This window comes from Sciurus vulgaris, assembly GCF_902686455.1.
Source record: "Sciurus vulgaris genome assembly, chromosome: 2".
NCBI lineage: Eukaryota > Metazoa > Chordata > Mammalia > Rodentia > Sciuridae > Sciurus > Sciurus vulgaris.
In genome coordinates, this window is record NC_136462.1 from 2,823,242 (window position 1) to 2,849,050 (window position 25,809).

General features: G+C 63.1%; 1 protein-coding gene across 8 annotated transcripts in view; it reads right to left on the minus strand.

The window, feature by feature from the left end:
- Positions 1-25,568, minus strand: part of KIF26A (kinesin family member 26A) — a 37,600-nt gene extending 12,032 nt beyond the window's left edge. For 3 of the 8 annotated variants that reach the window (XM_079130026.1, XM_079130025.1, XM_079130023.1), the window contains exons 1-5: positions 23,213-23,405; positions 22,616-22,861; positions 11,644-12,087; positions 6,003-6,196; positions 354-543 (exon numbers count right to left, since the gene is read on the minus strand). In XM_079130026.1, coding sequence (XP_078986152.1) covers positions 354-543; positions 6,003-6,196; positions 11,644-12,087; positions 22,616-22,861; positions 23,213-23,254 — 1,116 coding nt within the window. In that variant the 5' untranslated portion in view covers positions 23,255-23,405. Of the gene's footprint in view, positions 1-353; positions 544-6,002; positions 6,197-7,829; positions 7,965-11,643; positions 12,088-22,615; positions 22,862-23,212; positions 23,406-25,380 lie in introns of those variants that run through there. The other 5 variants (XM_079130021.1, XM_079130020.1, XM_079130024.1 and 2 more) reach the window with 5 other exon arrangements.
- Between the last annotated feature and the right edge of the window lie 241 nt (positions 25,569-25,809).

Consider the following 25,809-nt stretch of genomic DNA (forward strand, 5'->3'; position numbering starts at 1 on the left):
AAAACAAGGGGCCCTAAGTCAACGTGGGGATCTGCCTGGACACAGTGACTCAGGAGAGCTGGGCAGCCCAACTCCCCAGCAAAGCGGACCCCTGAGCAGGAGTCCCACAGTCTACCACCTGGCTGGTCCAGCACGTGCCCAGGACCCAGAACACCCCGACACTGCAGCGGGCAGTCTCCAAGCCTCCCTGTCACCCCCGGGGGCACTGCTCTCCTGAGCCTCGGCCTCCCCATCCACACCCTGCTGACCATCCTGTCCAACTGGGGAGTGAAGTGGAGCCCCTCTGCCTCTGCACCTTCCCAGTCACCCCTGACCTCCCACTCCAGGGCCACCTGACCTCGTGGCCGGTCTACCTTTCCGAAGCTGCCGGGGTTGTCCTTGGTCTTGGAGGCAGCCCTGAGCAGGCAGGGGGGCGCTGGGGGTGGCCACAGCTGTAGGACACCGCTGAAGTCCGTGGGGTAGGTAGAGGCACTGCGGGCAGCAGGGGCAGGTGGTGGGTGGTGCTTCTTGCGCTTGGAGGCCAGGCTGAGCTTCTGGGCAGCCCTGGGGAGGAGAGGCACGCACAGCCGTCCCTGTCACCACATCACTGTGTCCACACACACACACACACACACCAGGCCATCTCACCCTGGGACCCCTCCACCACACAAGAGGACTCCAAGGAAACATGGGCCAGAGCGTTGCCTCTCCAGGTGGGATTGCTGGAGCCATGGCAAGGTCCCCTCCCTGGCACCTGTGCCCAGCACCAAAGCCAGGCAGGTGACAGAGGGTCCAGGCAGACCCAGGACAACTCCCTTCTCTGTGCAGGGTCCCAAAAAAGCATTGTCTTCACCCCCAGTCCTGCAGCTACTGTGGGGGACAGGCTGCAGGTCACCACCTGCAGGCAGCAGGACCCTGGCATGCTGACCCTTGGTGCCTCAGTGTCACCACCTATAAGATGGGATGACGTGACCCCTGGAGGCCTCGTGTGGCCCAGATGAGCTAACACATTCAAGGTGCCTGCACTCTGTGCTGCCATCATCATTACCACACCGGGAACCCCACAGAGGAGACAGCCTTGGTCCTTGTGTACACCAGCTGGCGGAACCAGACCCCAGGTCCTCTGACAGGCACCCACACCTGTGGGTCTGGCGTCCATTGCTATGAACACCCTGCTTCCTGGCAGCCCCCAGCCCTCCAACACAAGCTTCATGCTGCACCAAGTCAGTTCCCTGGGCACACACACCCGGTGCCCACATCCTGGGCCCAGACCACCAGGGCTGCACAACCCACCCCACTACCCACCACACAGGGGATGCAGGTGACCACCCACATGAATGTGTGCACGAGTGGGCCTGGCTGAGCCCCTCTCCCTGCACCTGCCCCGACCTTCCAAGGGTGGAGCCCCTGGGGAGGGGCAGGCTGTACCTGCAAATGCCCTCCCAGCCCTGCCCGGTGCCACTTCTCTTCCACCTCCCACAGTGCCCCCCTCCTTGACTACCTCCCTGGGTCTATCCCGTTCTCCCAGGACCCAACGCAGAAGGGCCCACAACTGGGGTGGCGGCCGGGCCCTCACCGCGCCTCCCACCACGGAGAGCTCTGTTGCCAGCGTGCACGAAACTCCTCTCATCCTTAATAGGAATTGTCTTTTAAGAGGCCCCGGGGATGGCTTCCTCCCAGCGAGGTGTCATCACAGAAGATAAAAGTAATCTACAGCGCACGGCAGAGTCCTCAACAGAGCCACAGCAGGCGACAGGCGCGCCCAGGCGAGGCCAGGGTGGGAGCGAGGGGCCCAGGAGTTCTCGGCCTCGCCGACTTGGGCTCTTGGCCGGAGTTGATGGCAGCGGAGGCATCTGCACTCTGGGGAACCAGGCCTGTGTCTACAGACCTCGGGGCTCACGCAGAACCTGGAGCGCCCCACAAGGGCCCAAGCCAAGGCCCTTGACTTCTAACTGCCCTGCAAGCAGGCATCGGGTGCCCGCGCCTACCAGGAAGCTCATAGGAACCTGGAGTAGAAGGAGCTCAGGCCTGTTGCCTGGCACACTGTGCGCCTGCCGTGGAGTGGGAAGCCCAGGCAGGGGACCTTAAGAAGCAGAGCCATACCCACACGCAGGGGCGAACAGCGCAGGTGGGTTGTGGCGTCTGTCCAGTCAGCAGGGTGAGCAGGCGTGAATTTCCCCAGTCTGTTCCAGGGCTCTTCCTGCCTCCCATCGTCCCAGCCCTGGCTTCCTGCCCTGGACCCCACCCCACCCCAGGGGATACCCCACGGCTTCCCCAGGGGCCTCCATGGGAAGAAGCTCTGTGGGTGCCAGAGAGGCCTAGGGGACAGAGACCTGGGCAGAGTGAGGAGTCACTCTCCTGGAGTCACCTCCATATCTGCACCTGGTGCCTATCCCCAGGATTCCAAGGCAGGGTGTGGGCTTGCCCCTCAAGGGGACAGCACTGGCCAGCAAACAACAGTGGCCAAGCCACTCCACCAGGAGCAATCTCCACACCCTTGCCGGATCCCACGCACGCCCCTCCCAGCTCCAGCCCAGGTGCCCAAGCACGTGCCTAGAGGGGATAGGGAGACCTGACTGCTGGCAAAGTCCTGGGGAGCTGGAGCCAGGTGGAGCGAGGCTGGCTTTGCTAAGCCAGCCACATGGCAGCCACAGACAGCTCTGCCCTATGACCCCAAGAGGCCCACCAGCGGGCACAACCAGGCCCCAGGCCATCAGAACATGGATGGTTATGGCTAGTGTCCCCGCCCACGGTCTGACCTAACTCAAGGGGCTCCCTCCTCCCTCGGCCCATGTCAGCCGCAAGGGATTGGGAGCCAGCGGGCCACGCCCCAGCTCACCCGGCCCTCAGGTGTCCGCTCATACAGGCTCAGCTCACTGGGCATGACTCACAGCCCAGGCCGCGGAAGGAGGCCCCAGGACGGGCACTTTCTCCTCTGATGGATTCAGGCCCCGTGAACAGGCAGGCCCCGTCAGCTGTTGGACACGCCACGTGGCTATCACACCTTGGCTCTCACAGGCCTGCCAGCCCTCGTGGCCCCAGCCTTCTGGGGGCGCAAACCTGGTCCTGAGCCTCAGGGTAGACACAGCACCAGGGCAAACTGAAGACGCTCCACACCACCACTGCCTCAGTCTCAGCGGTTGGCTCGAAGGGACACTGGAAAGGCAGTGGAACCAGAACCACCCCATCCTTGAGCAACCTCCTCGAGGAAGCTCACCCGATGCAGAAAGGGGCCCAGTCCTCGTGCTGCCTGCCCCAGACCAGCAGATGCTGCCAGGCCCAGGCCCAGCTCCCGGTGCACAGGACACGCCTGTGAGGCCTGAATGCTGTGGTAAACAGGCTCCGGGAAGGACCCTGGAGCCACTGGGCACCTCTCACCACAGGCCCAGAGATTTCCTGGGCTTGCTGGCCCCGGACACCATTCGTGGTAAGGAAAAGCAAGCTACCTTTTTTACAAAGAAAACTTACCCTTCCAAACAGTCATTTCACAGGCAGGTGGGCTTACCGGGGGGCCCGGCGATCACCCGGAGAAGCTCATGCTTGTACGGAGGGGGGCCAGGACTGTCAACCGGAGCTTCCTGGCTGTGCTGTGCTGGAGCTACCAGGCAGGGGGCCCTGATCCTGGCTGGTGAGAGCAGCCACGCCTCCAGAGCCCGCTGTGGCCAGCACACTCCTCGCCACCCGGGAGCCTCACCTGGAGGGACACCTGCCCACAGAGCCCTGCTGCCCTGGCTTCCTGGCTAGAGCTCCTGTGAGCTTCTCCTCTGCCCAGCCCACCCGGCCCTCTGCCAGGCCGGCCTGGACATCCAGGCAGACACCAGGGGACTCCCAGGCCCTCGGATCCTGTGAGAGCAGTAGAATGTCCCTGTGCTGCAAGGAAGGCCCCCTCTGCCTACCCAAGCCTGCCCAGGGGATGGCCCCAGTGGTTCCTTCCAGGACATTTAGATTCCAGCCCCAGAGGCGCCACCCCACCCCCACAGAAAGGGAGGAGAGCCGGCAGGCAGGCAGCACTCTGGGACATTTCAGAGAGCAGAGAGCAGAGATGCAGGCTGCTGGGCGGGACACTCCTGGACGGTGAGGAGGACACAGGGTCACAGAAGGGATGGGACAGCTCCAACGTGCGCCAGCGCCTTCCCACCCAGGCCTCAGCCCTGCCCAGCCCTCACCCCTGCAGGCCCTGAAGAGACCCTGGCTCCAGGCACCCTCAGGTCTCCCGACAGAGAGGAAGCACACAGAGGTGACTTGGTGTTGCCCAGAAACACTCAGAGGGAGGGCAGAGCCCTTGCTCCAGGGCTGCAGGACTGGAGAACCAAACTCCCAACCCCCACACCATTCTGCCCGCTGGGCAAGGCCCCTGCCAGGCTCCCACTCAACCCTCCAACCCACTCCCAGTGCCCAAGATGCACCAGCCACTTCTTGCAGAAAGACCACCAACCCCCCGCCTGGAAAGCTTCCAGGGGCAGGGCAACTGAGGTCAGCCACCCTCTGTCCTGCTCAGGATGAAGGTGGGAGCCCAGGACATGCTAGCATGTGCCCGAGGCTCCTCGGGGCAGGGGCCCAAGTGCCACGGTCTCTCAATGGACTCCAACAAGCCCTGTCCCCACTCCAACCCACAAAGCCAGTGAGCAGGCACACATGCTCAGAGCACCCCTAGTCTCAACACCCTTGGTCAGGGTGACCCTAGCCCGCTGGGAACATCACCTACCAGGCCACCCACCCCCAACCTGACCCAGGACCCACCACCTGCCACGGGCCTTCAGGAAGCCACTGCAATTCAGGGGAGCTAACAGGCTGGAAGTAATGGCAGGCGGCAGGGCTCCCCCCTCGGGAAACCTGCTTCCCGGTCCCCAGCCCAATACGCTTGTTTCTTTGTTTCTATGGTAACTGCCCAAGGTCAGCTGCTGAGCAGGCAGGGAGCAGCGCCAGCCTTGGTGGAGACAAAAGGCAGCAGCCTGCTCTGCTGGGGCTCGGGGTCGCTAATGAGCCAGCGTGGGGCCATGGGGCGTGGGGCGGACACCCGCCCTGCACTCCTCAAACACCAGGGGCCTCGGTGGCAGGCGGCAGGGTGGCCCCAGGGACAGGGGACCTTGCCGAGGTGTTTTTTCTTTGCAGAAAGTCTCCTTTTCAAATCCCCTGCTGCCAGGCACATCCCCCAAGAACCCCAGGACAGAGGCCCCTGAAATCAGGACTACGCAGGGTGGGACATGACCAGCTGCAGCGCCACCAGGGCCATTGCCCTGACCACTGCTGGCACACAGGACGCCTGAGCAGGCTGGGCAGGACCCCCGCCCCTGCCCAAGAGTCCCAGCAGGGCCCTCTGCACCTAAGTGGGGTAGTGTCTGAGGCCACATCCATCATGGGAGGCAGACCCACACAGCCGCCCGCCTGCTCATCAGCCGCACGACAATGCCCTAATCATATGCCCCGTCACTCCCCAATCAGGCCCCGCAGTCCCCCGGAACAGCACTGATAAGGCGCTCCCCTCCCCAGCCGCCGGTGTGATTCATGGACAGGCTTATCAGCACCGGTGCGGGCTGCTAATGGGACAGTGACCCACAGCTGGGCTTGCCATTACCGCTCATTACCGCGATTACGTCCTATAATCCACATCCCCAGCCACCAGGATGAGAGCAGGAGGCTGGGCCTGGGTCCGCCTGGGGCTGAAGCCAGGGGAGAAGACTCTGCTCCCACCCCCCACCCTGAGCACACCATTCCCTCTGCAGGAACCAGATCCTGGCCACATCCCAGGCTCCAGCTGGGCATTCCAGGGGCGCAAGCCTGCAAACCACAGTCCAGTCACTCACAGACCCCCAGCTCTAGCCTGGGACGGGAACCCGGGGGACCCATGCTGAGAAGCCAGCCACACCTGCATTCCCACAGCCTCCAGCCCCTGGTGTGGGCAGCTGGCAAGGGCTGTTCTTAGAACAGCCCACAGGCCATGGGGGCCGAAGCCCAGGGACCCTCGTGCCCCTACATATGCCTCTGGTCCACACTGCTGCCCACAGGGCCCCAGGAGGACCTACCTTATAAAGAAGGAGGCTGCAGCTGATGATGGGCCTGTGGAGCCTCCTGCAGAGGTACCTGGGGCTGGAGTGACCAGGGCCGACGTGCAGGCCCCACCGCGGCCCCACACCTTGGACACACCATCAGGGCCCACCATGGGGGGAGAGTCTCGGACCGTGTCTGCCACCGCCACAGCAGCCACCGCTGCCTCAGCCTGCAGGGAAGAGAGAGTCCACATGAGGAACAGAGGGGCAGCACGCGCACCCAGGACCCAGGCCCCAGTCGGGACACGGCACCCCAGATCCCCAGCACAACCCTGCTCCTGCCCACGAGGCTGGGAGACTGAGGCCAGGGAGAAGGCCGGGGGTCCAAAGGCGACACAGGAGGACGCCGTGTGCAGCCCGGGAGTGTGCTGGGTCTGCCCTGGCAGGGGCCCTGCAGGCAGAGGTGGACCCATCGGAGCCAGAAATGCAGGGACCACTGAAGTCGGGGCAGCTGGACAGGACTGTGTACCCCTCTCACTCTGGGCCAAACAGGAGCACCCAGAGACATGATCAGACAAAAGCCACAATAAATATCTGGCACAAGCTCTAATTGCCCCGCATATGAGCATGTATTTTGCTCCCAGTGTCTGAAATACTACTCTGGCATTTCCAACTAATTAGCTAAAATAAATTCCAGAAAGGAGACAGTCCCATAATGAAGCACAAATGTAATTAAATGCTCCCCAGGATGCACCCAGCGAACCTGGGACCAGCTACTGCACGCGATTCATGTCAATTCTGGAGCCCTAGACTCCAGGCAGCACTGGCTCTGGGTGGGCAGGAGGCAGGACACTCCCCAGGAGACAGCTGCCCAGACCCTCCCAGGCTCCCCACTCCACCAAGTGGAGCAAACCTGCCCACGGCGTCCTGCCAGGCTGACCAAAGGCTGAGGTCCTCAGGCTGAGAGGACATAGGCCCGGTTTGGTGAAATTGGGGTTGAGGAGTCCACTGTCCTCAGGGTCTCCCCAGGGGCACAGGCTACAGGCAGGTATGGCCACTCTTGGCCCCGGGAAGGAACATTGCAGAAGGATCCCTCCTCCCCATAGAGGAGGGTCTCTGCCTGCCCAGCCTAACACGGGTGCCAACACTGGCTCCCCTGGCCCCCGAGCAGCAGTTGACCTCAAACTGGCAAGAAGGAAATGTCAGTGGCAGAAAGGGAAACCGGGGGCCTGGAGAGGGGCGGCCTGGGACAGCTCTCCAGGCCCTGGGCCAGCACACCATGCCCACCGCCTGCAAGGCAGAGCTGCTGCACAGCCCTCAGAACCCAGCCCAGCCGGCACCCTCCTCCAAGCCGCTCTCTCACCTCGAGGTAGTTTCGTACCACTCCATGTTTCCCCATGATTTCATCTAAATTCCTCTACATTCATCTAAATTCCTCTGCTGAGCAGAGTGGCACAGAAAAGAATTCATCTTAGAGTTATGCTGTTGGCCACCAGGACTCCTTGGAGCAGAGCTGGGTTTGGCTGAGCACCTGCTGACATCAGGCCAGCATCCCAAGGCCAGGGGCCCCAGGAGGTTGGCAGGGGGTGCGCCGCCCACAGCCCACTGGTGCCCATAGGTGGCTCTCACAGCCCGTGATGGCACTGCGGAGGGAGCCCAGGCAGCATCCCGCAGCCAGGCCCAGCCACACCACCACACCCCGCCTGCCTGCCAGACGAGAGGGACAAAGGCCATAGTGCAGACAGCTGTGCCCAGCCCACCCCACCCTGCCGACCCCAGCTTGCTGGCACCTCCGCCCCAAGCAGGACTGCCGGTCCTGCCTTGCGGTGCATGCGGGCAGCAGCTGGGCCTCCCCGCACTGACCTGTCTCAGGAGTCCTGCACGTGCCTCAGCTCCGCCGTCCCACGAGCTGCCGTGACACGGCTCCGTCCATCGGGTGGACGGCCACTGTCAATTCCTGCCAGAAGCAGAGCCCAGGCATGCCAAAAGAAGCCGTCCCAAAGCGAGAGCCGAGTGGGGAGGGAGGGCCGGCGAGGGGAGACCACGACACGGGGGCTGGGACACAGGGAGGGCGCCAAACGGAAAGCAAGGCGGATGCCAGAGCAGCAACAGAAGGAAAAGCACGAGAGAGCAGAGCGTGAGGCCGGCCCGGCACAGCAGTGGAGAGCCCACGCTCCGCTCGCAGCGGCCCACATATGCCCAGGGACCTGCCTGAGCAGGGCCTCCAGGTCAGTTGGCTCCGGAACAGCAGGTTTCCGTGGAACTCAGTTTAGGAAACACTAAACCACCCATTTCCTAGGAGCACTCTGGGCCAGGCCTCCATAGCTGCAGACTCTGGCCCCTGAAGGACAGTGTCCACCAGCCTGCTCCCCACAAATACCTCCCCAGGCACTAGAGAGGGGTGCTGAGGCATGGCCAGGCAGTCAGGGCTGAACCCACAGACTCTATCTCACCCTGCACAGGCAGGAGGGTGCACTGGAGCCTCCGTGAGCAGACTCCACCCGCAGAAGCCCCACCTTGTCACCCAGAGGCCTTGGGGACCTGGAGAGCCCAAGCTGGGAAGGCCTACCCCACAGGGCCCTTGTCCACTCCCACATCCCAGAGCGTCAACACAGCCTCCAGTGTAAGAGGACCACCCTGTGACCCCCACTCCAGGACCTGGGGACTTGCACAGGGCACCAGCAGTGGGTCAAGAAACATCACGGAAGAGCCAGGGCTGAGCCAACCTAAGCGTCCTCCAGTGTGCAGTCAGGGACAGGGGTCAAGGGCAGGGGCACCACCAGGACCCTGCAGGGCTCACAGCAGGAAGCAGGTAGGCCCAGAGCAGGCGGCAGGAATCCCAGGTCAGTACCTCACAATCGCCAGGGACACAGACTCCCTGGCTCCAGGGGCTTCTGCTCCCAGGCTGCCCTCTGGGGTTATCCACCGTGCCACATCTAACCTATAGTGGGGTTAGGAGGCCAGGGCCTCCACCCTGTGGCCTCTGGGTATAGAATGAGCATAGGTTTCCTTGCCTCTGTGAAAGTCGCCATGGGCACTAGGACATCAGGAGACGGTATCCCAGGCCTAGTGGAGCAGGCCAGGGCAGAGGGTTTGAGGCAGCCCTGTGGCTGTCCAGCACTCTCAGAGCTAGCAGGCTGGGAACAGGCCCGGAGCCCAGTTTCCGAGGGGGCAACCAGCACCCTCCTCTGCAGAACTGCCCCTACTTGACAGTCTGGAATGGACTACCAGGAGGTTCTGCGAGGCAGCTCCAGAACAACAGTCTGGACACTCAGGAGATGGAATGGCCCAAAAAGGGTCACGCTCTAAGATCGCGTACACTGAATGTGGGCTGAGACTTTGATTACACTGTGCCAGCCAAGGCCTGCTCTACCAGGACCCAGGGCTCTCCAGACGGCCATGGCCACAGAAAAACCCAGAACAGGGCCACCAGGGCAGGCTTCCATCATGGCTTCCAGAACACTCTACACCCCTTGGAGCCATGGGTCCCCTGCCTCCCCTGCCAAGGACCAGCCCTTCTGGCCAGGCCCAGCTATTCTCTCCCAGCACCTCCTGCTGGCATCCGCCAAGATGGCAGTACCCTCTGGACCAAGCCCTGCCCACAGGCCGCCTGACAGCTGCCGAGATCAGCTCCACTGGGCCCTGGGGCCATGCAGGTCTGAAGTGGAGTCACGGTGCCTCTGCAGGAGTATTCAGCTCAGCACACACCAGCAGCATTCCAGTGTGAGGCCACCTCTAAGGATCGATGCCCTGGCTGGGGGCCGTGCCTCACCTGAGTCCTCAAGTCCTACTTACAGTTCTAATAATCCCCCTATTGACTGCCAGGACTGTGCTGTAATTATAAATCCATTCCTGCCTGCCCCGAACACAATCGACGTGCACGTAAAACAGGAGCACGTGCTTTACGCGCCCGCGTTTTATGGCCTGCTGGCCACCAGCAGGGCTGCACAGCCTGGGGCCAGTGCCCCACACTATCCCTGAGCCCCCACCACCACACCAAGGCACAAAGACCGAAAAGCCAGCCTCACTCCATTTCCAGCAGACACGGGGGATGCAGCCAAGCTGGCCATGGGGTGGGAGGAGAGGGGCAGTCTGGCTGCCACCTTAGGCCTCCAGTCCTCGGAGCCCAGCCCAGCACGGCCTCCTCCAAGAAACCTCCCGGCTCAGTGAACAGGCATCTGTGACCTCCCCCTCCCAGGCTGCCCACATTCTCTTCCAGCTGTCAGGCCAGGAGACCCAGAGGCTTCAGGAGCGGCCCGCCCCCATCTTCCCGGAATGGTGAGTGGAGGAGCCTCTGCCCAGGTCCGGGTAGCAAAGCCACTCCTGGAGGCCAGTCAGTCCTGAGCCTCCTGTGCACCTGAGCCCAAGATCACAACAAGTGGCCCCAAAGGAGCAGCCAGTCACAGGGACCATCCCGGCTCAAGCAGGAGTCTCAGACCAGGCCACATCCAGGTAGCAACATCCAGCCAGTAACATCTCACCAGACTCAGTGGGGTCAGCTAGCAGAGATGGGGCAGGGCCTGCCTGTATGGACACTGCCCAGCAGCTGTGGGACCCCTCTGCACCTCTTCCGTGCCCATGAACCACCAGGGGGATCAGAGGCCAAGGGCCCACTCACTTCAGAGACTGCAAACAGGAGAGCCTGTGCAGCCAGACTAGTACAACCTGAAAGTGTACTGTGCACAGTAGCACAGCACCTGCTGCCCCTGGCCTGGGGCAGTCATGCAGGGGCCTCTCCACGGGGGCCCCACATCACTCACTCCACTCAGACCGTTTACTCCTCCTGGAGGGTCTTCCTTCTCTGTCCACCCAGGGAACCCAGATCAACATTGTGCAGGCACTGGGGGGCCCTCAGTCTCAGTCTTCAACAAGCAGATGACTATAGGTGAGGGCATGGTGCCCCTAGAGGTGACCCCAAGTCAGGCAGCACTTGTGCAGAGTGACCTTCTGGGAACAGGCCCTCTCCAGAGGACCCCACACCTCCCTAAACCCAAACCACACCCTCCAGGCTCCTGGGAGACCTCCAACACCACAGAGGCCCCTCTCTGGACCCCCACCCTGAGACCCCTTGGGAGAGAGACTCCGCACAACAAAGCCCCAAGGTCAAAGGAAGAGAGCTGCAGAGATGACCTCCACTCAGGCCATGCAGCTGAATACCGGTCCCTCCACAAAGGCAGCCGGCCCTGGTCAGGGACAGCAGAGCCAGCTTCAGGGCAGCTGGCTCCACCCCAGGACCCCCTGGAGGGGCCGTGGAGAGAGAGGCTGGGTACATCCTCCCATCAATACCCTCTCTTCTCCTTGGAGCACAACAGGCCAGAGTGGGAGTGGCTTAGAGCCTGCCACCAATGCAGGCCTCACCCCTCACTGACACTTGCCCATGGAGCAGGTCTGTGTCACCTGGGCTGTGCTACCCTAGGCAGCCTGGTGTGGCAGTTCCTGACTGGGCCCTCCATTGGCCCACGGCATCACACGTGATCTCAGGAGCAAGGCTGAGGTCCCAACGACCGCGCTGGAGGAGGCAAGGGGCACTGCAGCCAGCACCACCCCAGCGGTAGGAAGGTGGAGACCACCACATCCACAATCCTCCTGCAGGGGCCCCCCCACAAGGCATCTGGAGGTGGGGGCCCTGGAAGGGAACCCATTTCTGACTCAGCAGCCACCCACCCAGGGTACTCACCAGGCAGGTGGGCGGCAAGATGCTGTTGACCCTTGAGACGCTCCACATGCCCTCCAAGCACTGCTGGGCCTGGATGGTGACTGTGCTCAGCGCCCCGCCAAGGCCCGCTGGGGCCACAGACACCTGGACACTGGGCCCAGGTGGCCAGGCCAGTCCCTTCCTCCTGTCGGGCCCTGCTGGGGGCTGCCTCCCCATAGGGCCCACTGGCCCAAGCGCGTCCCTGGGGCCGGTCACGGTTCCAGTGCTGGGGGACGCAGGGCCTCCATGGGGGGTCTCAGGGTTCCCACGGCCAGCAGGGGCCTGGAGCAGGCGCAGGGCCTCCCGCGTGAGCTGATGCAGGTGCATGGTGCAGACGTCACAGCGGCGCTCGGCCTCTGGGTGGCACGCCGGCAGGACCCCCGTGGCAGGGAGTTTGTCCAGAAGCAGAGCAGAGAGGCAGGGATCCTGAGGACAGCAAGGGACAAAGGCTCAGTCAGTGCCTGGGGACAGGAGGGTGGCGCAGAGCCCACACCCGCACCTCACCTCTGCAGCGGAGGGCTGATGGGGCTGCAGGGCCATCTATACCTGATTAATAAGCCTCGAACAGTTCCATCCACAGGAGCCCCGCAGGAAAATAATTATCAGAACTTAACGGTGAGGCTCACACTGCCCTTGGTAGCCACACGGCTCTCAGCTGTCATTAACCGCAACGGCTGGCGGCTGACAAGGCGTGCTGCTGGCTCCCGGACAACCACCCCAGGGCAAAGGCCTGGCCCAGGTGGGAGCAGGAGGGCGGTGGGAAGCGGCAGAGCAGGGGGCTGGAGACCCTCTCCCTGCCTTTCTAAGGTCTCCAGCCAGCCCTGGAGGAAAACGAAGTCAGGCACCTAGAATGCTTGCCAAGATCCCTGGGGGAGTGGGGTCGTCTCCAGTTCAGGAGCCAGCAGAGGGGCAGCAGAGGGAGGCAAGACACCCGCCTCCACAGAGCCAAGGCACATGGGTCCCGGCCCTAAGAGTGGATCCCGAAGTGGCAAGAACAGGAGCCAGGGCAGCCACGGGGACCTCCTAGGGGGCCACCTTTCCAAGGAGGCAAGGAAGGGCCAAGCCTCAGGGTGAAGCTCCCCAGCGGCCCCACCCTGCTCCGCCTCTGCCATGAGGAGCTAGCCAGCACCCCTTCCCCAAAGGCCTGCCCCAACACAGGGCATCCGGCCTGGGCAGCCCCTTAGACAAACACCAGCCTAGCCAGTTGTGGCACTGGCCACCCCAGCTTTTCCCAGGGTTCACCCTGATAGAGCACAGGGTCCCTTCCCAGTAGGTAGACTTTACCAGTCCCACCACCTGCCCCCAACCTGAGCCTCCCTCCCATACAAAACCCCAGGGATTTCCAACACCTGGCTCCTCTCTGGTCCCCAAGTTGGCCATAAAAGAGACAATGGTCTCCCCAGACACCTGTTTCTCATTTGAGGAAGCTGAGGCACAAGGGTGTCTCATTTGTCCCATTCACGTACCCTGAGCCTGCCCTGTGGCAGCCTGGTGGGTCCTTGTCCACCACATGTAGGAGGCTCACAGTGGTGAGAGCTGAGGCTCAGGTGGCTGAGCAATGAGGGACCCTGGGCCCAGTGTGAGCAGAGGTCTCTCTTCTCCTTGTCCCCAGTACCACTCCACATGCAGGGTAAGCCCCACCCCAGAGCCCCAGGCACTCCAGGCCAGATGAAAGGCTGACCTGGCCAGGCCCAGCATGAGCCAGCTGCCTGGTCTACTGCCCCTCCGGAAGGCCTGGATTTTCTCCAGGCTCTGAAGTGCCTGGCAGGTCTGGTCCTGATTAGCTGGCACCCCCACTCCCTCCCGCACCCCTGCGGGAATTCAATGAGCTCACTCGGGGAGTCCTGCAGAGGGAGGAGGCCCCAGCAGAAAGGGCCCTGGGGCAGCTGGCTCCGCAGTCAGGAGCACACAGGTCCACACCAGGAAGCCAGGCTCCCCTCCCAGATGACTGAGTGCCTCAGCCCCAGCTGAGGGCAGTGGGGCCATTTCCCAGGGCAGCTCTGCCCGCCCCATCTTTCCACTCCGCAGGAGGCTGTGAAGGGGAAGGAAGTGCCTGCTGCTGGAGCCGTTAACTGACCTAGAAAGGTGGCCAGCCCAGTCCCAGCTCCAGCCCTAGGCCCCAGGCCCACTGCCCTTTGTTCTGGGACTTGGGGACAGGCTGAGGACCTCCTCCTGTCTTCAGGCCTCAGGCTTCTGGAGAAGCCCTTTATCCCCTTCATAGCCTGTGTATCAGGAGGGAGGAAGGAAAGTGGCCTGCAAATGCATCAGCCCTCCATGGCCTGGCCAGAAGAGGGTGGGAAGCAAGGTGACCACCTGAGCATCCCCAGCCCAGCCCCCACTGCCAGGACCCCATCTCACGGGGGCCTCAGGAACTCAGAGCCCTATCCAGGCCTCGGCCCTGGGCGGAACCAAGGGTGCAGGGCCAGCCCACCAAGCTCAAGTTCCACTGGGAAGACAGCAGAGGCTGCCAGTCACCTGCTCAGCAGAAGCAGCCCCCACTAGGCAGCTCAGCCCAGGGCCTTCCCCCACAGCTGCCCTGCTTCACAAGTACCCAGGAGGCTGGGGCCCTCTCTTGAAAGAGCAGCAAGCCCACCTCTCAGGGACGCTCACCACCCCACTCCCCCACGTCCTGGCTTGAGACTGAGGCTAGGCCAGAGAGGAGAAGGCGGCAGGGTATTGAGCAGCGGGAGGCCGGCCCTCTGACAGGCCAGGGAGCAGCAGGGCACAGCACAGGCCCTGCAGTTCTTGCTGCTCAGGGAAGAAACAACCGCTAAGCAGAGCACCCAAGTCACTCAGAATCACACAGCTTGCTCCAGAGGGACTGACCTCCCCACTCGCAGGACCAGTCCTGGGCTGAGAGGGGCCCAGCTCCACCATGCAGAGATGTGGGGAGGCGGGAGACAGGCAGGGGTCCTCAGGCACCAGCTGTTCCCTTCCCGCGCCCTAGAGGCTGCCTCGGACCAGACAGGCCTGCACAGCCCTGCGGGCCCCCAGCCAGCATTCTGCTCTCCTCAGCCTGCTTTGTGGGCTCAGCTAGACCCCTCGGGCTGGGAAAGGAGGGGAGAGACCAGGAGGGGCAGCCAGGCCCTCACCAGGCCAGGTCTCCCTGCCCAGTCAGGCAGCTCAGGTGTCCACAGGCCCCAGCCTCCAGGGTTCACTACCCAAGTGCAGGATTTTAACCTCCCAGAAAACCCTGTTACAGGGCCTGTTGCCCTCCCCCTGAAACCCAAGGCCTTCAGAAAGACAGTAATTACTCCACTGCAAAATATTGCTTTTAATTTTCTCTTTATAGTCTAATTAAACAGATATTTTACTTGCATTTGGAAAATGTTTTTCTTCATTTGATTCAATTTAGCACTGGGTACGACCCAGCCATCACACCCAGCTGGGCACTGGGGAGCCTCCCTGGCTTAGAAACCATGCTTCCCATCTTTCATTTCACTTCTGGGGTCTCTGGGTTGCTTTAAGTAATCCTTCCATTTTCTCCGGTGTGGGAGGCTGCCCCATCATCAGCGCCAGGAGAGAGGGGACAGAACAAGTGCAGACCAGACCTCCCCTGGCCGAGGCCACTGGGAGGGGTGGCAGGGTGCTGAGGTCAGGTGTCCACCGCAGGAGGCCCTCTCTGAGCCCATCACCCTGTCTTTACAAGGGGCACCCAGCACACACTGGCAGGGCCAGTTGAAGGCAGTTGACTGGAGCCCCTGACTGCAAAAGGCCCTAAGATCCAGGGTCCCTCTCCTGCTCCGTCAGTCAGGTGTGAGCGAGTGGCAGCTGAGCACGAGGCCCCCACAGCCCAGTCCCCTCTATATGTCCTCCCTTCCCTTCCCAAACAAAGCCTCTGGGCCATGGCCCCGGGCCGCCACTGTTTCCGGAGTTGACAACAGGTCCAGGAAGGGACCCGGCCAGGGGCCCATGGCTGCTCTCAAAGGTCCTGCTGTTGAGGACATTCCTGAATCTCCTGCAGCCTAGTGGGGGGCGGCCAGGAGTTTCCAGCCTGGAAGCTGGCAGCCAGGCTGCCGTGGCCTGCACTCCAACACTCGCCAAGCACCTGGTCAAAGGCTCGGACCATCCAGTCGGACCACCTGCAGCTCGTTGGAAGGGCTCCCGGCCAGCGTAGGCCGTCCTCCTCTGCCAAGCCAAGGATGCGCCCAGCCCACCCAGCACAGACCAGCACGCCACCCCCAAGGCCCTGTGCCAGGCACCAGCCCAGCTGGACCTCTCAGGCACAGGCCAGCTCCCCTCCCCCCTCAATGGCCTCCGCTGTTCTCCACCAATGCTCCAGCAGGGTGCGGGGAGCCCTGAGGGGCCCAAGGCCAGACAGACAAGGATGGCCTCGCCTGGGTGGGGTGGCAGCAGCTCATCAGGACACCCACCACCCCAAGGAGGTACTGAGTGCTCCCCTGCACTGCAGGGACTGAGCTGCCTCACACTCGATCCTACCCAGGTGCAGCCTGTAGCCACTGGCCAAGCACAGGCCCCTGGGGGCCGTTCACTCCTGGGCAGCAGGGAAGCAGATTCTCACAGCCTGGATGGGCACTCCAACCCCAAAGCCACGCGTGGCAGTGCCCCTGGCTCAGCTCCAAGCCCCAGAAGGCAGCAGGAAAGGGGCATGTGCAGAATCTGAATGAAGCCCCTCCCTCCCAGCAGGTCCCAGGACCCCGGGACAGACACCAGGAGACCACGGTATGTGAGTGACCACAGATCTGACCTAACCATCAGCCCCTTCCAACAGGACCACCCAGAAAACCCAAAGCTGGGTCAGCAGGCGGGTGTCAGACTGCACTCTTCAGCAAAGGGCTTCCTGGGATGCTCCAAGCCCTGCCACTGCCAAGCTACATCCAGAACTGCCACACGCCTGACTCCCCAGCCCCCAACCCACTGCCCCTAAGAGTCCCCAGAGTTCTTGCTGCTCCCACTCCCTGGAGACCCTCGCCTCACCTCTCCACCGTCTAACCCTAACCTCCCAAGGCCACCAGCTGCACCTCCTCAAAGCCACTCTGCCAGGGCCGACAGCTCTTTGCTTAAGGTACAGACTTTGGAGGAGAGGTCAGGTGGAGGCTCCATCACATGTGGGTGCAGCTCGTGACCTCCAGCAGGCACACTGGGTGTCTCTTCCTCCCTGCTCCATGAGGAGGCTGTGCTAAGTAAGTGCGGAGAGGGGCACCCCACTCCCAGGGCCTGGCTCCCTGCCACCCTGCCCCACACAGCACCAGTGGTCTATGGCTGGTGGAAGCACTGGTCTTCCCCACCTGCCCAGCTCACCCACCAGATGGGCCCCATGGCCCAGAAGGGAGCACATCCACAGGACCCAGCCCAGGTATCAGGCCCCCATCCTCACCAATCACCCAGCAGAGAGATGGGCCCCAGCATCATTCTGAGGTCCAACACCCATAAGCCACTGCCAGGTACCCCACCACTCAACAATCCCAGCCTCCCACTTCCACAGATGGCCATTTTGCTTTCTGGCTACCATGAGTATGCCTCCTTCACAGACTGAGCCACAGTGAGGCTAAGACACTTGCAGACACAGCCTGGGCAGCAAAGCTGGAGTACAAACCAAGCCCACGGCCCCTGCTCCCAAGCTTCAACCTGCACTTCCTCCTCACTGACCCATCTTGGGGACCCCAAGCTGACTGGGCAGTCCCAGCACCCCTCAAGCCCAGATCAGTTCCAAGTCTGGAGGAAAAGGTAGGGAGCCAGGTCTCCCAAGGCCTCTTCCAGCTCAGGGGCAGGTGTGGGGGCTGAGAGGACCCAAAGATCAAAGCAGGAGGGACCTGTGGCTGCCCAGCAGGCCAGGCTAGAATGGCGTGGACTCCCTAGGGTTCTGCTCAGGTTGGCTGCAGGGCTGGGAGGCGTTCTGGGCAGCTGGGAGGTGGAGCTGGGCTGTGGCTGTGGGAAAGGCTACACGGTCGGGGAGAGCACATGGCTGGACCACAGGGCTGGACTGTGGGAGGGGGTCCACAGTCCAAGCTCAGGTCAGCCCCTGACAGGCTCCACCAGAAACAGGCAGCAGCTCAAGCTGGCCTCTGTCACCAGGGTCAGGGACTAATGCACATGGCCGCGTAAGCACGTGCATCCAAGACCAGACACAGCAGGCACAAGGCCTGGTGCTGGGCTGCCCAGGACTGTAAACTCATCAGCCCCAGGCGTCCAGTGACTGGTGTCACCCCCAGTGGAAGCCTGGGGTGCAAGCTGGAGCTGAGGGCCAGACACAGCTGGGAGCTCTGCATGGAGCTCGGGGGCACCTGCAGCCAGCCTCAGGCCCTGCCGCATGGGCTGCTGCTGGTAGGTGCTGTACTGGAAAGGCGGATGTGGCTCAGGTACCCTTCCACAGAAGCACAAGAAAGACAGCTGGGGGAACGTGCCCCCAGCCGAGGGGGCAAGGGGGACAACTCCACAAGCACCCTGCCCAGAGATGGGAGAACCTCTGGCCCCGGCCCCAGACTGCACCTGCCCAGGAGAGTCCTTGGGCACAGCACTCATCCCAGAGGAAATTCAACCAGAGCTCAGTGGCAGGCGTGGCCAGACCTCCCAGCCCAGCCGCCAGCAGGAACCTGCAGGGTGCGGCCCAGGCTCGAGGGCCACGCCCCTCACAGGCCCCACTGCCATGGGCCAGACACGCTGAAAGCACACTCTCTTCAGTATTCTATTTATCACAGCCCGCACCATCTTGCACAAAGACTGTGCTGTGGCTTCCAAGAATTATGCAATATAAATTAAAAACAAGACCTGGAGACAGAGATGGTCACAACTGAAACACACAGGAGTGATCAGTTCCCATAAGGGGTATAAGAAAGCCTCATGGGGTTTCCAGAGTTCCAGAGATTCGCTGTGAGCCTCCTGGCAGGCCTCTGTGCCCCTGAAGACACAAGCCAGCTCTTCTGACGCCAAGCATGAGACCCTGCCAGGACACACGAGGGAGGCTTGGGAGGCCTCAGACCCCTTCCCTTGCCTGCTCCAAACCATGCAAACCCCTCCAGCTTGACTAGTACTAGGTGAGATACACCTGCCTCCCCTACCCTCCATCCTCCACAGACAGTGAGGCCTGGGCCACATCTGGACACAGCCAGACGCCCTTGAGCAAGTCCCTCCCTCCAGGCATGTGCTCCAGAGCCCCTTGCCCAGGCTCCACCTCTGCTCCCAGGTGATGTCCCAAGGGCAAACACTCATGCCCCTTAAACTCAAGCACTTCCCCAAAGGCCACCCCATCTCCAAAACCCCAGGCCAGCAGAATAGGTAAGACAGACACAAGGATGGCCCTTGTCCTGGCCATACTACACCAAAGGAAACCTAGAACAGGGAGCAGGAAGCCAGCCCAGGGCAGGAGGGGCTCCGCAGAGAGTCTGGGGCTGCCTGGCCTCCGCCCAGCCCTGGCCTCTGACTCTGCAAGTCCAGGAGCAGGTCTCTTTCAGGCTGATGTACCCTGTCCCGTGCCTGCCAAGCCCAGGGAGCCTGGCCCTGTCACACCTCCCCTGGCTGCCACTGAATCGGCTAACACCTGGCTGGGTTGAGAACCACTTCTGGCGCCAGGACCCCGCCCTGCCTAGCCCAAGGCACACACCGTCACCTGGCACAGGTCGCCTGGCACAGCGGTGGCCCCGAGGCAGGTGGAGCTCAGGCCATGCTCCAGACAGCATGGGGGGGAGCAGCCCACAGCTGGGGGAGGTGGCACAGACCCTGACCCCAGGGGCAGACTTCCAAATCATATGAATCAAGGCCAGCCCTCCACAGGACCACAGCGCATTTGGGGGCCACAGACCCAGGACTCCCAAATTCCAGCATAGCTAGAGACGGGGCTTGTGTAAACAGACACGCCCCATCCATCCAGAGGCCTGAGGGCATCCTGGATGAAGGGACAGAGGAATGGAGAGCTGGAGGGACCCCACCACCTCGCACCCAAGTCCAAAGTGAAGGCAAAACAGACCCAGATCAGCCACAGAGGCCTGGCTACGGGAGCAAGAAGGCTCCAGAACCTGCTGGCCCTGAGGGCTGGCTCCCTGAGTGTAGGAGGCCCAGAGCCAGGGAACAGCACCCAGCTGCTCAGGAACAGGAGCCCCCAGTGGCCTTGCTCACTGTCCTGCTTGGAGAAAACGTGGACTTCAAACACACAGTACCACACAGGTAGGTAGGGTCACCCACACGGTGAGCAAGTCCAGTGCCTGCAGGGAGGCAGAGTCAGGGAACCCTGCCTGGATGAGCCAGGGGTGTGGGCAGCCGTGTGGGAACAGACGGTGTTCCCACCAGGCGATCAGCAACTCGGCACTGGTATGGACACTTTAAATGTGACAGGGCCTCTGAAGGAGTTGACACCTGTAAATGACACATCTGGGCATCAGCTGGGAGGACCCCCTTGCAGCAGGGTGTGATCCTTCCTAGGGCAGAGGGATTACCACCATCGATACGAGTTGTCACCTTGGGGGACACAGAATCAGAATCTAGCCTCAAGGTGACCACATGAGGTACAGCGGCTGTCCCCCCACTGTGCTGGTCACTCAGTCATTCAATTTCCAAGTGACCTGGACCCCACACCTGCCCTGGCAGAGCTGCTGCCTGGGGATAGTACCCTAGACTAGGGTAGAAGCAAAGAACAGGGCGTGACGAACCTGGAGACCAGTTCACCAGAACAGCACAGCTCAGGCATGGCAAAGGAACGGCCTGGCTTTAGCCTGCAAGCGGGGGTCACTGTACTGCAAGACCCACAGGGACATCTCAGAGGTGGGGGCTCCTGGGAAAGGGGCACAGAACACCACAGCAGAGTGACAGCAGGGCCTTCTGCCCAGGGAGGCTGGGGGCCTAGAGGCAGGGAGGCATCCACAACAGGGGAGGAAAGGGGAATGAGGCTCAAAGCTCCAGGAAAGGCCCACCGAGGTTATAGGAGGCCAGTCCGAAGGTGGACCCCAGGCCAGACAGGACCCTGAAACAGTCACCTGGGACGTGAGACCTGGGAGAGTGAGCACAGTGCGGGCCAGCCTAGAGGCTGCCTCTCCATGCTCAGGACCCAAGGTCCTTCTCAGATCCGCTCCAACCTGGGCAGGAAGAGAGCATGCCCTCCACTTGGGCCCAGAGCACAGTTCTGTCCACGCCATAAACTGAGGTCCCTGGAGGCCCAGACAAGGACTCAGATGAGCTGCAGGGAAATGAGACCACACGGTAACCAAGGGAGGCAGGCCTCACCCAGGACCCCTGACAGCCAGACAGGCCCCAGCCACCACAGCCAACACCCATGGCACCAAAGACCCAGGCACAGCATGACTCCCAAGTCCCTGTTTCGTCAGTAGCTCGGGCGCGAGGCTCACCCTGCCCTGCCACTGCACAGACACAAAGGCAGCCCCATATTACGGATAAGGGATCAAAGCCAAGAGCTCTCAAGGAACCTGCCTGTGGGAGCAGTCTGCTGGCATGAGGGTGGACAGGGAGCCAGCAGGGAGGAGCCCTGGCAGGGCCCTGGGGCTGGATCAGTCTGCCCCTCCACCACCTACCTCCCTCTCCCTGAGATCAGGCAAGGACACCAAAAGCAAGGGCTCCTAACAGTCAGGCTAGGGACAGTGACGAGGAGCAGCCAGTGTCAAAGGCCAAGCTCAGGGAATATGGCGATGGTTGGTCCCGGGCTTTCCTGACCAACTGTCTGCAGAAACAGACCGGGGAGACTCCCCTTAGATGAGAGATCTCAAATCTAACAAAGACTGGACCAGAACCAGGACCCCGGCCCACCTGTGGCCAGCCAGATCAGGTCCTTGACTGGACAAGGCCAAGGACCACGGTTTGGGGCCTGGGCAGTGGCACAGGCAAAGCCCACTGCAAGAGGGGAGATCAACTCAGTTACCAAAGCCCCGCCTCTCTCTGGCCTTGGCGTCCTGAAGGCCCTCAGGATCCCAGCCCAAGTGGCCCTCTCTGGGGTCCTCAAATGTCCCTCTGTTTGGAAGTTGGATCCAGGTCATTTGGGATACAGAGCCTGGCAAAGGCTGCAGCCTGCTCAGGGCAGTGGATGCTGCAGTGTCCAGTCACACCCAGGACAGGCCAACAGGTCCCCTCCCCAGGGCCACAGAAAGAGGCAGGCGCATCCCCACCCCTGGTTGACCCCGGAGGACTAGAGAGGGCACCCAGGACAGAAACCAGACTGTCTCCTGCCTCACTCTGCCTTTGCCCAAAAGGGAACACAGTGTCCCGTCTCCCTGCCACCCCCAGACCACACAGGTCTCTGTGGAGAACTATATTTAGTGGACTTCCCAGAAACTCCTTGGAGAAGACTGAAGGTCAGGCACTCGGCTTCCTCTGGAGACCCCCACCTCCCTGGTCTGCAGACTTCCAGAGTGCATTGTTCCCTGGAACAATGGTGCCTGCTCCTTCCAGGCTAGGGGCAAGCCCATGGCCGGAAAGCTCAATGGAACCCTCTCCATACAAGCACCAGTGCAGCCTGGGAAAGCCAGAACGAGCAGCTCACTTCCCACATGGGTGGCCCTGGCCTAAGAGTCCCAGGATGGGTGGGACACAGGTCATATCCATGACACCCAGTGAAGGCCAGGCAAGGACCCAGCTGCAGGGGGTGACAGTCCATCTCACCCTCCATGCCCTCCCAACACCTGACTCACATGGCTGTGGGCCCAGGTGCCCCCAGGCCCACACTGCACCAAATAACCTCTAGCAGCTGGCAGGGCAGGAGCTGTCCTGCCCTGGGTGGAGTCCCTGCCAGAGGGCTCTCTCCCCTCCCCCTCCCAAACAGACTAGCTGTGGGACATTTGTGGCTGGGAAAGAGACCGCCTGCCCAGCTCCCTCTCACCCACGGCAGGATCCCCTTCAAATGAGCTGCCCCAGCTCACACATGGGGTTACAGCCAGGGAAACTGAGGCCCAGGAGGGGAAACAGAAAACAAGCCGGGTGAGAAACCCAGCCTCCCTCCAAGCCTCAAGGTCTCCCAAGCTCCACAGAGGGGCCGGCTTGGGGAGGGATCGCTTACTCGGAGGGGCGTCCCGGGTCCACTGACCAGCTTCCACGCCTGTCGTTTGAGCTCCACAAGCTTCGTGTGGCAGTGGCGACACCAGCCGCCCCCGCTGGCCGAGTGGCTTTGCTCTGCGCCGGCCCCGGCGCCCTCGGGGGCAGGGCGGTTGCCGCATGGGTCCTGGTCGGGCCCGGAGGGCAGCCTCTTGCGTGGGGACACTTCCAGCAGCGGCAGCGACTCCCGAGCCGGGCCGCTCTCGACCACCTAGAGTAGATGAGAAAGGAAGGGGATAGTTAGCTCGACTGCCCGGCGGAGACATCCTGGGACCCGGCACAGGCGATTTTCAGTCCCTGGCCTGCCAGGCCCTACAGCGATCCTCTCGCCAAAGTTAGAGCGCGGGGCCGAATCTGCAGCCCACCCTCTCCACGCACCGCCGAGGTCCCGAATGCGGCAGCCCCAGCAGGAGGCCGGCTTCCCGCCGCGCCCCGCTCCAGGCCCGACCCACAGGGGGCGCGCCACCCGGCCCGTGTCCTCTGCGTCCTGGATTCCGTGGCGGGTGCCCGCCTGCCCCGCCGCCCACCGCCGGTTGCCCGCTCCGGACCCGGCCGCGCGTACCGCGGGCGGCGCCGCATACTGGGGGGCGCCGCGGCCGCCCATGGCTGGGACGCTGGAGGGGCAGAGCTGGCTCTCAGGGCGCCACGGCTACGTGATCCGACCCGGGGGCACCCCCATGGCCCTGCCCGACGCTCCGAAGTTGGCGGCGCTGGCAAGTGGCGGTAAGCGCTCGGTGGCGGCGGCTGTAGTGTTCGCGGGCGGGCTGGGCCGGGGCGGGCCGGGGGCGGGGCGCCGGACAGGCTGCTCGGGGCGGGGAGCCGGAGCGCCGCCCCCTACCTAGTGCTGCGCGGAGCGCGGGTGCGGAGCCTGCCTCCGCGCGAGGCCCCTCCCACTCCAAGGGCCCAACCTGTTAGGTGAGTGCCTGCTAGGGGAGGGGCGCTGGGGGTCGCGGAGAGCCTCAAGTTACGCGCGCGCATGCGCCTCCCTCTACGCTTCTGGGACGCCCGGGTCTGCGAGCCTTTTGCCAGGCACCCATCCACTCCTCACGTTGCTGGCAGGAAACAGGCCCGCAGAGGGGAAGGTCTTGCTCGAGGCCACACAGTCAAGTGGAAGGAAGGGACAAGGAAGGGACTGGGCCCTGGCCCCCAGGCTGCCAGCGCACTCTGTGTATGGCTGGCCACCCTTTGGTTTTAACTGCCTCGCACGGGTGAGTGTCGACGCGATCTACGCCTCGGGAAGTGCAGTGCCCCGGCCGGTATCTGTGTCTTGGCGTGTCTGCCAGCTGCACGCGTGTCTGCAGCCGTGCTTGTGCCTGAAAGTGGGTGTGCGAGCCCTGCCGCCAGGGAAACTAGAGGAAGTGTAACGGATGGCCCTGGGGGTGTGCGCGAGACCTGTTGTCAGCAGGCCTGGCAGATGGGAACTTAGCTCCGGAATTAATTGCCTGTTTGTCTCCGGCTGGGAGGTCGCCCCCCTTCTCTGGCGACTAGTTGCTCCCGCCCAAGCCCAACAGCAAGTGTCGCCGCCATCCGAGGTCGCAGGCAATTCTGGTCCGGTCTCTGGGTCAATCTTAAACCCCATGTCTGGCTAAGCGGGCGCAGTGGCTGGTCTCCCCGTGACGCAAGCGCCTCCTGCCGGCCGCCGTGCGCATGCGACTTCGAGGCGCGGAAACACCACTCCAGGAACGATCGGGCGGGGAGGCGCACCTCCGAGGCCCAGGAAGGCAGAGCCAGCGTGATCCAGCCGAGAGCCCACCCGCCGCCTCCTGCGCACACAGTCGCGGAACTGGAGCCTGTCAAAGCGACCCTTCCTTTCTGTTCAGCCCACCCCCCTTCACTTGAACAACCCTCCACTTCTACACACTCACTCAAGAAAGTGGGGTAGATGATCCTTTCCTGGTTTTCCAGGACGTCAGTCGGCTGAAGGGTTTGCCAATGCAGGGGGGAGTGAGGAATAAGGTGGGCTAGGGCTCCTCGCTCTGCCTCTGCGACCCCAAAGCGCCTTTCCACACAGCTCGGGGGGGCGGAAAACTCCTTTCCTCCCCTGGCTAATCGCAGCCTCACTAAGGAAGAACGTCAGTCCACACAGGGATCTGGGTACCCCGGGACACCATTCCCCACCACACCCCCAAGGCCTGCAGACAGCACAGCCCCTCTACTGCCCTGGGACACACACCCGGGCCCAGGAAGCGTGGCTCGCACACCCTCTATCATATGCACACAAGAGCACTCCCAGCACGGACCCCGCAGAAACAACGCCAGGAGCCCTGGTGCGTGCCCAAGACCAGCCACACCCGAAACTTCAGTTCACCGCACCGCCGCGGCTCTTCGGGAAGCACGCGCGCTCACCTTACACCAGGTCGTGCCGGGGAGCCTAAGCAGCCCTGAAGAACCCGGGGGTGCATGCAAGAGCCAGGAGTCACCTCAGGGACCCAGAATCAACCAGGGACCCTCGGAACCGCCGCCTTCCCCACCCCAGCAAGGCGCAAGGTGAGACCAGGGTCCCTGCTCTGCGCTCTCCGCCCTGGCTCATTGCCTCAGGCTCGGTCCCGTCAGGAGAGAGATGCGGAGGGCACCAACCGAGGAAAGTGCGGCAGTGAGTCCCCGCCTGGGCTGCGGGACTCCGCCCGGGACCGGCCGCCTCTTCCACGCGCCGCACCCTGAGTACTATAGCCGCGCCGCAAAGTCGCGGGACAGCGCCTCCGCCGCCAGCCCGGCCCCGCCTGCCCTCACCTTGCCTCGCCGCCGCAGGAGGTGGCTAGTGAAGCCCAGGATGATCTCTGAGTCCAGGCAGAGCGCCCCCATTTCCAGCAGGCTGGGAGCTTTGCGGGGCGCGCCGCGGGGCGGCTCGGGCGGCCCGGGCAGCGCCATGGAGGAGCGGAGCGCGGGGAGCGGCCCCGAGCGCCTCCCGCCGCCACCGCCGCCGCCTCCCCGCCCGCGCGCTCACTGGCCGCGCGCCCGCCGCCGCCGCCGCCGCCGCCGCGCCCCACACGGCGCAGGCCGCCCGCCAGGCCCCCAGTCCTCTGCGGCCCGCGCCCCCGGGCCCTGCGCTCGCTCCGCGCAGCGCGCCCCCGCGCTCCAGCCCCGCCCGCCCGCGCCTACAGCGCCCCCTTTGCCCAGGCGGCGAGCCAGACGCGCGGACCCGAGGGGGAGCGGCCCCGC